A 15,182-nucleotide genomic window follows, 5' to 3' on the forward strand; every position below is an offset into this window, starting at 1 on the left:
CAAATTTAAGTCCTCATTTTAGTTCTTAAATCCTGGAACACCATCTATCTGGGTTACCTCTGGGAATATCTCTTCTCAGGATGTGGTCTTGATCCTCTATATGGGGATGCTGGATTAGCCAGCATGAGGTGCAGGGCCTTCTAAGTAGCGGTCTCACTGCTTTGGGACTCTGTTTTAGAACAGCTCTGCATAGCCTTCCCTTGCTGTCTTTTCTGGAGAAGTAGAAGACCGTTAATCTTTAGCAAACCTTTAGGGTTACCTGCCATCAGCTTTGTTGTGATCTGCACCCTGTTTCAATATTTCTGTTATTTCACTGTTTGCTTTGGCTGTTTTGCTTTGCTGCTGGTTATTTCCAATAAATATTATATGAGTCTTGCTGAAATTCATTTTCCCTGCAGTGAAAAATACTGAATATTTACAGCAAGCTGCTTTAGAAGAATATGGACCAGAACTCCATGTGGCTTTGAGGAATAGAAGAGATGAACTCCATTATTTAAGGAAACTTACTGAACTTCTTTTCCCCTATATTCTACCTCCCAATTCAACAATCTGCAGGTATATTATCAAGTTGTAATATTTAAAGTATTTGCATTCCATCCTTTTTCATAACATGATAATTTACAGTCAAGTTCAGTATCGAAAGCTGTACGCTCAAAAATGCATCATTGTTTCATCACAATTTTAGTATTCTTTTACAGCAGACTATGAACTAATATTGTTCATGGAAAAAAATGGTCAGGGAGTGGATTCAGCATACATGGTATTTGGTTGTGAATTTGTGATAATCTTCAATGCCTGGAGAAGGGTGTTGTGTAAATGCATGCTATGTGTGTGGGCAGATATTTTCCTGAAGGTTCAGTAGTCCATCTTTTGCCCATTTGGCACTACTCATGTCTCTGCAAATAGTCAAATACGCATATGACGCCCTAGAAAAGTGAAACCTTATAGTCAAGCTCGAAATCAGATTAAACGTTTGTTACATGTGCAGAGCTATGTGTGAAAATGAATGGAGAAGCCCTTGCATGTTAGGGGATTCCTTCTAGTTCCTTCATATGCAATTTTGTTAATTTTATTTCATAATGAAATAAGAATAGAAGAAGAACCCAGCTGGATCAGACCAAAGACCTTGCTCTTCTCCTACAGGACCAGCAGCTGCCCAAGGGAAACCTGTAAGCAGGATATGGGCCCCCAAGCACCCCACTTGCTTTCCTCCCCCCAGCAACTGATAATTAGAGGCAGACTTGAAGAATCCCAGATTAAATGATATGGAAGTCCAACTGGCCTGGACATCAGGAGTTTTGCACATTGCTGTTGAAACTGTGACAAGTTTAAATAGAAATGTTCTTCTTTCAATTATTTATTTTTTTAATCAATTGGACCATGGCTGATTCCAGCCAGAAGTTGACAAGTTCTTCTCTCTTTTGTGGGATTTCCTTCCAAATAATACTTTGTTGCATGGGAAGCTGAGGAAAGACGACTGCTATTTTCTGAATCCTCTACAAAGCTTAATGGCGGGCCCCAGTGTAGCACAGCATTTTTCATACGTTTTCAGCCATGGTTACAGGAATCAAGGATGCATTCCGAATTGTCCCTGAGCTACAATTAACTGTTACACGGGGGGGGGACCCCAGAGTGGTCCCCCATAAACAGTGGTGTGTGAGGAAATAACTACATCATATTTATTTAAGTATAGTAAGTGATTTTTTGCACCAGTTCTGTTTATATACTTGTCTTTTGAAAGCTGCTTAATTTATGATGAAAGAGAAAACAGTTGTGTGGAAATTAGCTGTTGTATTCCTTTCAGATCGTTCACCTTACTTTTAAGAGAAATTTTATCTGGGTCTGTTCTTCTACCTTGCATGGACTTTTTAGCTGATCCGGTGAGTTTTGAGGAATGTTCATTCTCTCTCTCTCTGCTGTCATGTCTAGCTTCATAAGATGCTGTTGGTGCTGCCACAGGAAAATATAGTGCTTGTGAAAAATAGGATAGGAAGTATTAAAAGAAAGGTGCTACAGTAAAAGTATTTGAAATATTTTTACTGAACGAAATGCTTAGCTTTTGCATCTGTTTTCTGTCATACTTTCTTACTGTGTTTAATTGGTCCCCGTTTCGATGACCATTTCTTTATTCTTTTTATATTCTTTATATATAATGAATATTGGTGGCACCTTGTTTCCTTCTTCATCTGGTATATATTTGTAAGCACATTCCTGTGCACTCATGATCAGTATCCGTTCTCAGTAAAAACCCTTTCTGAATTGTGGGTTGGCTTTTACATAATTTTGGATCATTTGGACTTGTTCCTGCCCCTCTTCCTTACTCCTAGCCAGAAATTGAGATATATTTACTCATTCAATTTAGAGAAAATTGAATGAGTAAATATAAAAAACTGGTCCTGGTTTTGGAACTAATTTGATAAGCACCCTTCCTATTTGTTCAGCCTCTCTGTTCACTCTTCCTCCCTCCCAGTGCTGTAAATTTTAGAGACCAAGAGTGAGAGGAAACTAGCAAGCTTCCATTTCTCCTTGCCTGTTCTATGCTTTGAAAGCTCTTCCCACAGGCTTCAGAAATATCCCAATGAGCTCATGTTATGTCGTGCCTAGTTTCCTTCTCAGATCTGCTTTTAAGGCTTAATATTTTGATCCAAACTCAAGTTTATAAATGTAGAGAAATGTGTCTTATGGCAAATAATTTGCAAACATGTGTCTGTACCTCCATCACACCAGTGTGGGGCTGGTGGCCAGAGAGGTTTAGATGCTCGGAAAGTCCCTCCTTAGAGAGGAAGGGAAAGGAAGTGGTGCTGATGTCTTGCCTTGGAGACCCAAGCCGCCTAGGGTCCTCTTAAGGAGAAAGGTGGGGTAAAAATAGTTAAAATAAATTAAATAAATGATTGGTGGTGTTTTAGTGCCTGATGAAATGTGAATAAGCAGAGCTATCTTTCAGGATTGTCAGATTATGTAGATGTGGCACTTCAGGTCCCAGCCCTTTGTTAACTGTTTCCCCTCCCCCTCTTCTGTTAGGATACGGTGAATCACTTGCTCCTTATCTTCATGGATGACAAGCCAGTGAGTACTAACATGACAAGAATAACATTGTGCTGATGGTGAAATCACATGGCCTGACCCGGCTGATGTGCTGTTTTTTGTTTGTTTGTTTATTTGTTTGCAGCCTGAAAAAGCCACCGAACCTGCTTCAGCTTTAGTTCCCTTTCTGCAGAAATTTGTAGAACCCAGAAATAAGAAGTCCTCTGTAAGTGAGAAAGAATCTTTCAAGTTAAATTCTTACATGTCTGTTTTTAAGAAAGAACTTTTGTATCAGTCGTTTAGATACGTACTCCATTCTTTCGGTTTTTTATGCAGGCCTTTCAGTTGGAATTGAAAGAAATTAGAGGACACCAAGATCTTTTTTTCCTTTTTATGAATTTTTTGAAAAAAGAAGGAGCTGTGCATGTACTGCAGTTTTACCTTGATGTAGGTAAGATACCCTGTTAAGTCAGTGCCGTATTTGTATTCAGTAGCCATTTCATGATCTGTGTAACATTTGCTATATGCTTAAAAATGGGCTAAATGTGGTGGAAAGAATAGAGAGGTTTCTGGTGCTGTAATTTACGAAAAGGGTGGACAAGCTCTCTTCCAGGCCTGACAGAATCCACCTGAGATCCCTCTTCTCAACCAGACAGCAAGATTACCTCCAGTACCACAGGACGGCTTCTCTTCTCCTACTTTTTCAATGTTATCTGAGCTTTTATAATCCTCTGTATCCATGCCAGTTAGTATTTCGCCAAAGCCAGCTACAGCATGGAGCAGGGGCCATTTCAGGAAATAGGGGTGGCTGATTCCCTCCCCAGCTTTGCAACCTCTTGTTGAAACTTCACCCCTCTCCTGCTATAATAATAATAAATGTTTCAGAAGCCAAGTGTCATGTCAATGGTATTGCATGCTGCCATCAAGACTAATAGTGCATACGTTCCTTTGACTTTCACAACTTTCTCTAATCCTTTTTTAAAAAATTACCTTGTAGTAACAGCTGCTATCATTTTAACTAACAGTATCTGGATTCGAATCCGGTTAAGATGAGTCCCCTTATTAGGAGAAACACAACCTCTAAATAAGACAAATAAATAAATCCTACTGTTGGGGAAAATCATCAGACTGGTTAGAGGGATATTTATCTGACCTCGACAGGCTTTGTTTAAGGGTTTTGCAGCTTGAGGGGGCTGCTCTTGAATCCTGCTCTCCTTGGGGGCACAACTATCTGCTTTGTCAAGGAATACCTTTTATTAACTTTGGTTGATTGCCCAGTTGTACCTCTACCTGGAGAAGAAAGGCCCAACAACAATGGTTCACGTGTTGATTATTTCCAAAATAGACTAGTGTAACATTTTCTACTTAGGGCTCTCCTTGAAGTCAGTATAGGAATTTCAGCAGGTCCAAAATGCAGTGGCCACATGGATCACAGGTACCAGCAGATATAAGTACATGTCCCCAGTCTTGGCATGCCTTCATTGGCTCTCTGTTAGTTTCAGTGCCTGGTACAAGGTGCTGGTCATGACCTATCAATCCCAGAATGTGTCTCCCACACCCGCTCCTTCTCGCAATCCTTGTATTAAAAATTATGACACTGAAGGAGACCAAAGGAGCTGGCATCAGGAATTGCACTTTCTCGGTTGTTACCCTTTCCCTCGGGAACAAAATTCCTACAGATTTTCATCAGATACCATCCTTCTCAGTTTTTCAAAGATTAATGAAAATAGAATTATATAAAGTTGCCTTTATTAGTGCTCTTAACCACTGACCTGGGACATCCAAATTTGTTTAAATTTGTTTAATTCTGTTTGAATGTAGGATTTTTAGTGAGTGACGGGGATTTATTATATATTGTAATTATTCATTTTAATGATGATTTTGATGTGTTGTGAGCTGCCCAGAGAATATTAACACTGACAGAGCAATATAGAATTTGAAATAATAAAAATAAAATAACTAAGCATTGTTTGAGCAAGTACTACTACTTTCTTATCCTAAATCACCCACCATATAGCTTCAATGAATTATTCCAGCCATTATCCAGTATTATGATACAGTGGTGCCTTGCTTGACGAAGTTAATCCGTTCCAGCGAAATCGCTGTTAAATGAAATTGTTGTCATGCGAATTTAAAAAACCCATTAAAATGCATTGAAAACCCTTCAGTGCGTTCCAATGGGCTAAATACCTCATCGTAAAGCGAATATCCCCCATAGGGTGGCCATTTTCCGGTGCCTGTATAACGAGGAATTCGTCCTGAAGCACAGCAGGGAGCCATTTTGCACAGCGGGCAGCCATTTTAGAGCCACCGATCAGCTGTTTGAAAATCGTCGTCTAGCGAAAAATCTGTTCCCGAAGCAGGGAACTTATCATCGTGAAATGAATTTTTCCTATTAGAACATCGTTTTGCGATCGAAAAAGCGATCACAAAAACCTCATCATCAAGCGGTTTTGTCACTTAACGAGGTAATCATTAAGTGAGGCACCATTGTATCTGGGATGGAAGTGGAGAAACTCAATTTCAAACACCTGTAACATGTTTTCCTTCATTTACCTTAAAAAACTAAGCTGAAGAAAACTAAAATGAAGATATTTTATGCAAGGGGGTTGTATGCTTTCTTCTGAAGAATGTCTCATAGCTCTATATGGGATTTGTTCATGTGGGGTAGTGTCCAGTGAGCTGGCAGTTCAGCAAGAGATGTCTGGGGATGGAGAGGTTCTGAGTGTACTCTAGGGCTCACCCTGTCAGTTGGAAAAGAAGGGCGGGATGAAGACAGGAAAGGCCATCCTGGCCTCACTTGCGTGGGAATGGAAGAGAGCAGAACAGTTGCAGCCACTCGGTTGCTCAATCACTGTTGAGGGATGATTAGGGATGATTAGGCTGGGATGTATCTGGGTTCCCCAGATAAGTATCAGGGAATTTCTGTTCTGTCATTTTTATAAATAAACTTTAGCTCTGAAGGAAATACTTGCAGTGTATAAAGAACAATGCTTTTTTTTCTCCTTTTGCCAACAGAGCAATTTAATGACAGAATTTTGCAGCCAGAGTTACTGGACGAAGAGATGATGTCCCTTCATGAAGAAGTAGTGAAGATCTACAAAACTTATTGTTTGCACCAGAGCATTGACAAAATTAAATTTGACCCTTTCATTGTGGAAGAGATAAAAAGTAGTAAGTGAAGTGCCCTGGAACGTTCAACTGGTGATGAAGAAACAAAAATGAAGGCAGCTGAGTTGATCAGGAAGGTGGTAGACCTGACTGTTTAGCTTGCTTGTTTCTGCCTTTTTGCAATGGCCAGGATCCAGAAAAAGGGGAAGGTTCTGCCAGTAGGACCGACTGTGGGTGGAAACAGGAAGGATGATCCTGAAGGTCCCAGGATCCTACTGCAGAGAGCTGAGAAACGTCTGATACAGCTTTCAGGTGGCATAGAGGGCTTGCAGGGAGGAGGGGAGGTGAAGAAAATCCCATCACACCGGTTGTCAGGAACTTACACAGGTGTGGTTTAGACCACTGTTGTTACCCATAGGAAAATAGAGACGACCAAAAATGTGGTTTACTGAGTTCAAGTGAATCCACTCACAAAATATAGTTCAAATTTAGCCATCTTTGTTTTTGCTGGGTTTCCTTACCGTGTTTCCCCGAAAATAAGCCTTAGTATGATTTTTCTATATGATTTTAATATGAGCCCTACCCTGAAAATAAGCCCTAGTTAAGTGAAACCATACTGCCCACCAGGGATGCACCGGGATCCTCCGAGCTCTCAAGATAGACTTAAAACCTTTTCCCTTCATCTCCCCTTTCCCTCACTCATGGATGGGCTGGGCCGCCAGAGAGGAAGGAGCTGCACCCCGCCAGGAACTTGCTCCAACAACTCTAGGGGCTCGCGCCTCTGCAGTGTGCGCGTTTCTCCCCCTCAGGGCGAGTGCTAACAAAGCACAAAGCTGGAGGGGGGGAGGCCCCGGCCCTGTCTTTCTTTCTCCCCTTCCTCTCTTTCTACCATAAGCCTTTTAACCCTCCTCTTGCTCTGTTCCCTCTTTGGTGCTGAATGCTGCCAGCAGGGCCACTGGCATGTTGAGGCAGCTGTTCTTCCCCACCCACCCACCCTCTCCTCAACCTGGCTTGCTGGCTTCGGGTCCCCGCCCCCCCTCCACTGCCCAGGTTGCGGCTCCACCCTTTTCTGCAAAATGAACCCAGCGCCTGCCAGCCCCAGTGGGAGCCTCAGCCCAGGCGCTGGAGGAACTCAAGCCACCACCGTGGCACCTCCCCGGCTGCGGCGGTGGCAGCAGCACCCCTGGAGGAAGTGACGCCAGGTATGTTTAAAGAAGGGGAAGGAGAACAGGAAGGGAGAGCTTGAGAAAGGATTAAAAAGAATCCGAACACCCAGGGAATGGGAAGGATGGGAGGCGTCGAGGGGGAAGGGTTGGACAGGAAAGTCAAGGCTGGTTGCTCCTGTGCTCGATCTCGTGTGCGAGTTTTTCCCACAGGCTGAAAAGAGGACTTGGCCAGGAGGGGAGAAAGAGAAAGGGAGTGTGTGACTCTGCTAAGTGGAGCTTGTGAGGTCTGCTGCCGATTGGGTGCTGCAGCACATGGAGGGCGCCCCTTGGAAGGCGCCCCTCCCAAAGAGGAAGAAGAGATCTGCCAGTTTCCCCTTCCGGGTCAGCATCTGTCAGCCATAGCTGTGTTGGCACCTTGCGTGGTGCCTGCTGGGTGACTGACCCACAGTGGGTGCCCTCTCTGCCTCTCTTCCTTGCCTCCCTTAATGCACTCATGTGAAATTTAAAAAAAAACATTTTCTGAATTTTGGTACCTGCAGTTTTTCATCATTTTTGTGTCAACCATCATTCTTAACTAGGGACGTGGTGGAGCTGCGGGCTAAACCACAGAAGCCTGTGCTGCAAGGTCAGAAGACCAAGCAGTCGTAAGATCGAATCCACGCAACGGAGTGAGCGCCCGTCGCTTGTCCCAGCTCCCGCCAACCTAGCGGTTTGAAAGCATACAAATGCAAGTAGATCAATAGGGACCACCTTGGTGGGAAGGTAACAGCGTTCCGTGTCTAAGTCGCACTGGCCATGTGACCACAGAAGATTGTCTTTGGACAAACGCTGGCTCTATGGCTTGGAAACGGGGATGAGCACCACCCCCTAGAGTTGAACACGACTGGACAAAAATTGTCAGGGGGAACCTTTACCTTTATCATTCTTAACTACGGTATCGGCATTTTTGTTGCCAGTCCTGTCTCAGAACTCTTCAGTTAACACTTGATGGAATTATAGATTTAAAAGGAAGAATGTTTTGAGCCCCAGACAAGATGAGTGCCAAAAGAAAGCGCTATTCCGTTGAGTACAAGAAAAGAATTGTGGAAGATTCCTGGAGCAAGAATCTTATGGCTTTCTGGAAAGAGAATAAGTTGGATCTCCGAAAGGTCCGAAAATGGCGAGCAGAGTGTAATAACCTCAGTCAACAGGTGGACAAGGGGAATGCTAAGAAGCACAAGTGTGGACCAGGTAGGCAGCCATTATTTCCTGAGCTGGAATACATCATCTGTGAATGGATTGCTGACAGGAGAGCAAAGGCTTTGGTTTGCCCTTGCCATAGTACCACAGTTAGAAATATCCCCAGAAGAATTCAAAGCATCACAACACTAGCTGGATAGCTTCCTTCAACGATATGAAGTGTCTCTAAGAGGATCGACAACACTGTTCAAGCTGGAAGATACTGAACTTACTAAACGTCCATGTGCATTCAAGTCCTTTGTTGATGGCATTGACTTTTCTAAATACCAACTCTCCAACATGATTGCCATGGATGAAACTGTAGTGTTTATGGGCCAAGGATCTCAAATGACAATTGATCATGGGGTGCCTCATCAATCTACGTTCCCTCCACTGGTTACGAATGTGTTACCTTTGTTTTGGCAATTCGTCTGGATAGAAAGAAAGCCCCACCTCTAATAGTCACTAAAGGCAAGAAAGATAAGATTGAATGTGTTTCAGGCATTTATGTTCTTGAAACTGAAAAAGCCTGGTGCACACAAGCAGTTGTAAGGAAGTGGGTCAGTTTAATGCTGCCACTTGTTTTGCGAGGCGGCCCAAGTGGTCTGGTAGTCTGGGATTCAGCCAGCAGTCACCATGCGAAAGACATGAAGCACTTCCTTGCACAGAGAAGAATAAATCAAATAATGATTCCGGCAGGCATGACTGCCTATCTCCAGATTCTTGATATTGCAATAAACAAGCCATTCAAGGACCATTTGTGCATGGAAATCAATGACTACGTTGAAAATAGAATGGAGAGAAATCCGCGTGGAAACTTTGTGAATCCCAGACTGCAAGAGGTGGTGACTTGGGTGAAGAATTAATAGAATAAAATCACTGACAGCTGTGTTGCCAATGCACTACGAGCAGGACAAGAAGTGCTCATTTAAGGATAGGTTTATTGCTGGACATCAGAGATTGGGGCCAGTGGTTCTATAGGAAATGGAGTCACAAGAAATTCAGGCTGGAATTTGGAGTTTTGCGAGTTATGATGATGTAGAAGAAGAATTTGACATGATTGTTTTTGAATAAATGTGGATTGTTTTACATGAACAAAATAAAATAAAACATCCCCTGAAAATAAGCCCTATTGCATTTTTTGGAGCAAAAATGAGTATAAGACACTATCTTATTTTCTGGGAAACAGGGTACTAACAAAAATCCCGTTCTTCCTTGACACTGGGCAACTTCCTAGTTTAGCTGAAAAAGAAAACAGCAAAGTGAACTGAATCTGATGAGTTCGATCTGCTTGAAAACAATTGGATCCCCCTCTGATAGTTTGTGTATTGCAGACATGTTATGCTGCTGATGGTTCTTAGTAATATTTCTCATTTTCCCCCCGTAGTTGCTGAAGGCCCATATAGTGAAGTTGTGAAGCTACAAACAATGCGGTGCTTCTATGAAGCCTTTGAACATGTTTTCTCACTCTTAGAGACTGTCTACATACCTAGGTTCTGCCACACTGATGAAGTAAGCTAGAGGATTATCTTGTTGAAAGTCTTGTTCAGATGGATTTTTAAATTTCCTAGAAATCTAGCTTTGGCGTTCCATGCTTCTCTCTGCACTAAGAAAAATGAAATGGCTCTCAGAGAACAAATGTTGTCACAAAAAGCTCATGTGTTCATGTTACTTATTTAGAAAGTGGCCTTATGCATTTGTTGCAAATACTGATTGTTGTTACAGATTAGTAGTATATTGCTAATATGTTACTTTTTAAAAAATACTTGTACAATTTAAAGCCACCAGAAATGTGATGGGAGGAATTCCGGCAGACTTCTGGGACCATAGTCCAAAAATCCCTTGTCTAGTATCGTATAGTTTTTCCATCTGTTTTTTAATCTCTCCTCATTTAAAACAAGGGACGTGGTGGCGCTGTGGGTTAAACCGCAAAAACCTCTGTGCTGCAGGGTTGGAAGACCAGCAGTTGTAAGATCAAATCCATGCGATGGAGTGAGCTCCCGTTGCTTGTCCCAGCTCCTGCCAACCTAGCAGTTTGAAAGCATGTAAACATGCGAGTAGATAAATAGGGACCACCTCAGTGGGAAGGTAACGGCGTTCTGTGTCTAGTCACGCTGGCCATGTGACCACGGAAACTGTCTTCAGACAAATGCTGGCTCTATGGCTTGGAGACGGGGATGAGCACCACACCCTAGAGTGGGACACGACTGGACTAAATGTCAAGGGGAACCTTTACCTTTACCATTTAAAATAGAATACACTGATCTTATATTTGTGGATTTTGCTAGATTAGTATTTACACTATATATGTATCTTTAAGTTACTTGGTGTTACAAGCAACATTGCTACAGGTAACATGTTATTTCCAAACTATAAAGTGCCCATGAGTGAGGGGGCTCAGGATGCCAAAGAAGGAGCATGGAGAGGCATACCTCCACTTGCTTTCATCTGGCCTGCTGGCCAGGTGCCAAAGGCAGTTCAAACTTTGGTACTAAAGGTCTTCTTCAAGGATCAAGATTGTAACTTGGGATAACTATGGATCCATCTGTGTCACTGTGTGGTCAGGTACAATCTATACTGATTCTCAGTTTGTCTCCCAATTAATGTGCTGGCTTTAATCTGTGAAAGCCCTTCATGGTTTTGGTCTGTAGTAGAGATGGGGGTATTCGTATGAATAGCCCCATGCAGCTGGAGTTAAGGAGTGCCTGCTCCTGGGGCCAGACCATCCACTCATGCATCTGGCAGTGGCGGCAGCCTTGTTCATCCTTCCAGTCACTCCTGGAGTGCTGCTCTCGTCCTGTTTGGGTATCAACTCATCAGTCATGCAGGGAGACTCATCCTCCCTCCCCTTGCCTGGGCTGGCTAGCTGAGCAGGAAGAGAGCAGGACTCCAGGAGTGAGTGGAAGGATGAGCGAGGCCTCCAGTGGACACATGAACGGACAGTTTGGCCCCAGGGGGTGGACCCTTGTTAATTCCAGCTGTGTGGGGATGTTCATATTCGTATACAAATATGAATACCCAGTGGTGTCCAACCTTGGCCCTCCAGATGTTCTTGGACTTCAACTCCCAGAAATCTTGGCCAGCAGAGGTGGTGGTGAAGGCTTCTGGGATCTGTAGTCTAAGAACATCTGAAGGGCCAAGGTTGGGGACCACTGCTTAATTTCTAGTCTGTAGTATCATGAGTACTGCTTCTTTCCATATATTTCTGTCTATTACGTGAGATGATCAACAGAGCCCTGCTGTTAAATATTGAGGTGCAGCAATTCCTGAGTAACTTTTCTAAGTGGTGCAGTTTCCAAATTGTATATTCCAGATTTTCAGTTACTGCATTGTTACATCTGCTGGGTTTAAATGGATTCTTTATCTGTCTATGTCAATTTTGATTAGATTTTCTTTTGCTTGATTATAGAGATATATACTAAAAGCAGTTCATGATCTCCCCCTTCCCCTGGCTTAGTTTTTCAGATATCTCTTAAAAGAAGATGAATCCCCAACACGCAATTCCAAATCAAAGTGAGTACAGTATATTATATTTGTGTATGTTGAGTGTTTTCAATAACATAGCTGTCAGATATGTTCAGCTTGTAATAAACTTCACTGTGAGAATCAAGTATATTATATAAAGTATTCTTTATTCAGATTCACTGCATCACATTTGTCATAATAGTCTTTCTTTCACTTTCACAAGTGACGATGAGGGGGGAAAGCCAGTACATTCAAGTAACTGAAAGATAGCCATAATAATAAGGCATAATAAAGATTGTAGCAGGCCGGATAGGGTAAGGGTTCTGGCTGCACAGCCAGAAGTTGGGAGTTTGATTCACAACTATGGTTCCTGCAAGTCAATCTGGTCTGTGTGGCTTTGGGCAAGCTACACAGTCCTTAATAATCACCAGAAGGAAGGGAATGGTAAACCAGTACTTCCGAATACTCTCTACCTGGGAAACCCTGAAAAAGAGTTGCCATAAATCAGAATTGACTTGGTGGCACACAATTATTATTACATGTAAACATGTGCAATGAACACATTCACAATTTTTGGTCTAATTAAAACAAATTATGGGTTTATATTTGTAACCAACTAGTGATTTTTTTAAATTTATAAAGGCAGCCATGGGTATTTTTTAAGGAGTGGACTTAAACTTCCTGTGTTTCTAAAAAGGTTATGTACATGTAAAAATGCAAGGGAGACGTTCTTTCACTGATACAGAGTGCACGGTGCTTGAATTAGGCCTCATTTGGCATGCATTTAGTTTGCACTGCTTTGGTTACAGTTGTTTGAACACTTTATTCCTGAAGGGGTCAGTGTTTTCATATAGAGACAAATGCTCTCAAACCTGATTTGTACTCAGGGACTGGGAAGCAGAGCCCTGAGTATATATTTTCCCGACATGTTATGGTAGGCAGGGACTCCCATCTCCCCCCCCCCTCCTGAATGTTGGGAAGTCCATTGTGCCTGCACAAGACTTGACCACACTCAGGGTGTGTCAGATCATCTTCATGTGTTTAGTGACCATAAGAGTCCTGTTATTCTTAGTGGTTGCTTTGCTAGTGATTGTTTTGATTTAAACTGACTTGCCTCTTTCCTGGAAGTTATGAAGGGGCTCATTTGGGTGGGCCATGTTTTTAAAAGAGTGCGGCTGAGCCACTGCTGCTTGCCTGCTCCCAGAGGCAGGCAGGCAGGCAGGAATGAATTGCGACTTTCTCTCCATGGTTTGCAGATGGTGGCATGGAAGCCAGGAACTTCGGTTTGTCTTTACCCATAAAAAGTGTAAGGACTTTAAACATGATTTGTCTTTAATTTATGTTTCTGGGTTTACTTCTAAGAAACAAGATAGAGTTTCTGGTTTATATGTCAAAAATCTAAAAGGACACCTCTGATGGAAGTTGCTGTTGCTTGCAACAGGATGTTCGGCTAGTGTCTTCTTAGTGGAAATGCATTTGAATGTGGTCTATGTTTAAATATCAGTCTCCTATTTTGCTAGGATAATTGCATATGAATAACTTATCCCCATTCAGCATCAAAAAAACTTTAATGCTGAATGGGGTCCCATCACCTCCTGGCAAATAGAAGTGGAAGATATGGAAGCAGTGACAGATTTTACTATCTTGGGCTCCACGATCACTGCAGATGGTGACAGCAGCCACGAAATTAAAAGACTCCTGCTTCTTGGGAGGAAAGCAATGGCAAACCTAGACAGCATCTTAAAAAGCAGAGACATCACCTTGCCGACAAATGTCCACCTAGTCAAAGCTATGGTTTTTCCAGTAGCGAAAGTGAGAACTGTGCCATAAAGAAGGCTGACCACCAAAGAATTGATGCTTTTGAATTGTGGTGCTGGAGGAGACTCTTGAGAGTCCCCTGAACTGCAAGGAGAACAAACCTATCCGTTCTGAAGGAAATCAACCCTGAGTGCTCACTGGAAGGACAGATCCTGAAGCTGAGGCTCCAATACTTTGGCCATCTCATGAGAAGAGAAGACTCCCTGGAAAAGACCCTGATGTTGGGAAAGTGTGAAGGCAAGAGGAGAATGGGACGACAGAGGACGAGATGGCTGGACAGTCATCAAAACTACCACCATGAATTTGACCCAATTCCGGGAGGCAATGGAAGACAGGAGGGCCTGGCATGCTCTGGCCCATGGGGTCACGAAGAGTCGAACATGACTTAATGACTAAACAACTACAACAACTTATCCCATATTTTATATTAGACAAAATCCTGTTGAGGAAAAGCAAGGGAAATTCTATGGTGGTTTTTCTCTTTCTGATTCCCTTTTATGCAATTGGTTAATGTAACCATCTGTGCACTTGATTTTGTAACTAGTATGAAAGCAGGTATGCTAAGGTAAGCCTGCAAGGGGGCGGGGGGATGCTTAAGTAATCATGCTTATGTGATGGCATAAGCAAGCCAGATTTTAGCTATTAGATTTTTGTGAGTTTTTACCCATTTTAAAAATATGTAGTTTTCAATATTAAACTCATATAGAATGCACCTGGTTTTAGTGTTTCACATCATTGTTTTGCATTGTGTCCACAGATATTTTTTTCCACATGAGGCTATTTTTGGAAAACCTGCATGGCCCATTGTACCAACTATGGATTTTCTTTTCAAAGTTTAACTTTAAAACTTATTCAATAAAATATATTATTATAATAAAAATCCTACATACATAAAAAGGGGCTACTTGCACTATTTTAAACTCAGAAACAATGCAAAAGTATTTCTATAAAGGGGAATGTGCCTTTTATCTATGCAGCAAGGCCTTAGACAGGCTGAAACTTTAATTCTGGAGAGACACATAGTGTCTGTGCCCTCTAAACAAGCACTGAGGGCGAAAACATCCCCACCCCTACCTTAAGTGTTGGTTGGAATCCACGTAAACATTACTGAATAGTTATTCAATGGTTATTGTGCCGGGGCACAAGAATAGATGCCTTCTTGCCCTAAAGTAAGGCATTCTTCACCACTGGCTTTCATTAAGCAAATGGTGTCACCAACTATTTGCAAGAACTGACTGGCTAAAATTAGGTCATTAGCAGTTTTCCTGGCATGCAAGTGAAATTATGGGACAAGCAATACCTGTTTGTGTTGTCCTTTTCCAGTAATTGTAAAAACCACCTAAGCTCTCTGGGGAACAAAATACCTAATCCTGCTATAAC

General features: G+C 42.3%; 1 protein-coding gene across 3 annotated transcripts in view; it reads left to right on the forward strand.

Moving 5' to 3' along the window:
- Window positions 1–15,182, forward strand: part of SNX14 (sorting nexin 14) — a 51,238-nt gene that overhangs the window by 12,198 nt on the left and 23,858 nt on the right. For 2 of the 3 annotated variants that reach the window (XM_020792632.3, XM_020792812.3), the window contains exons 8-15: window positions 399–555; window positions 1,805–1,880; window positions 3,022–3,066; window positions 3,170–3,250; window positions 3,361–3,475; window positions 6,043–6,198; window positions 9,907–10,031; window positions 11,977–12,032. In XM_020792632.3, the coding sequence (XP_020648291.3) occupies window positions 399–555; window positions 1,805–1,880; window positions 3,022–3,066; window positions 3,170–3,250; window positions 3,361–3,475; window positions 6,043–6,198; window positions 9,907–10,031; window positions 11,977–12,032 (811 nt within the window). The remainder of the gene's footprint in view (window positions 1–398; window positions 556–1,804; window positions 1,881–3,021; window positions 3,067–3,169; window positions 3,251–3,360; window positions 3,476–6,042; window positions 6,199–9,906; window positions 10,032–11,976; window positions 12,033–15,182) is intronic. The other variant, XM_072999055.2, reaches the window with a different exon arrangement.

This window comes from Pogona vitticeps, chromosome 1 (assembly GCF_051106095.1).
Source record: "Pogona vitticeps strain Pit_001003342236 chromosome 1, PviZW2.1, whole genome shotgun sequence".
In the NCBI taxonomy this organism is placed as follows: Eukaryota; Metazoa; Chordata; class Lepidosauria; order Squamata; family Agamidae; genus Pogona; species Pogona vitticeps.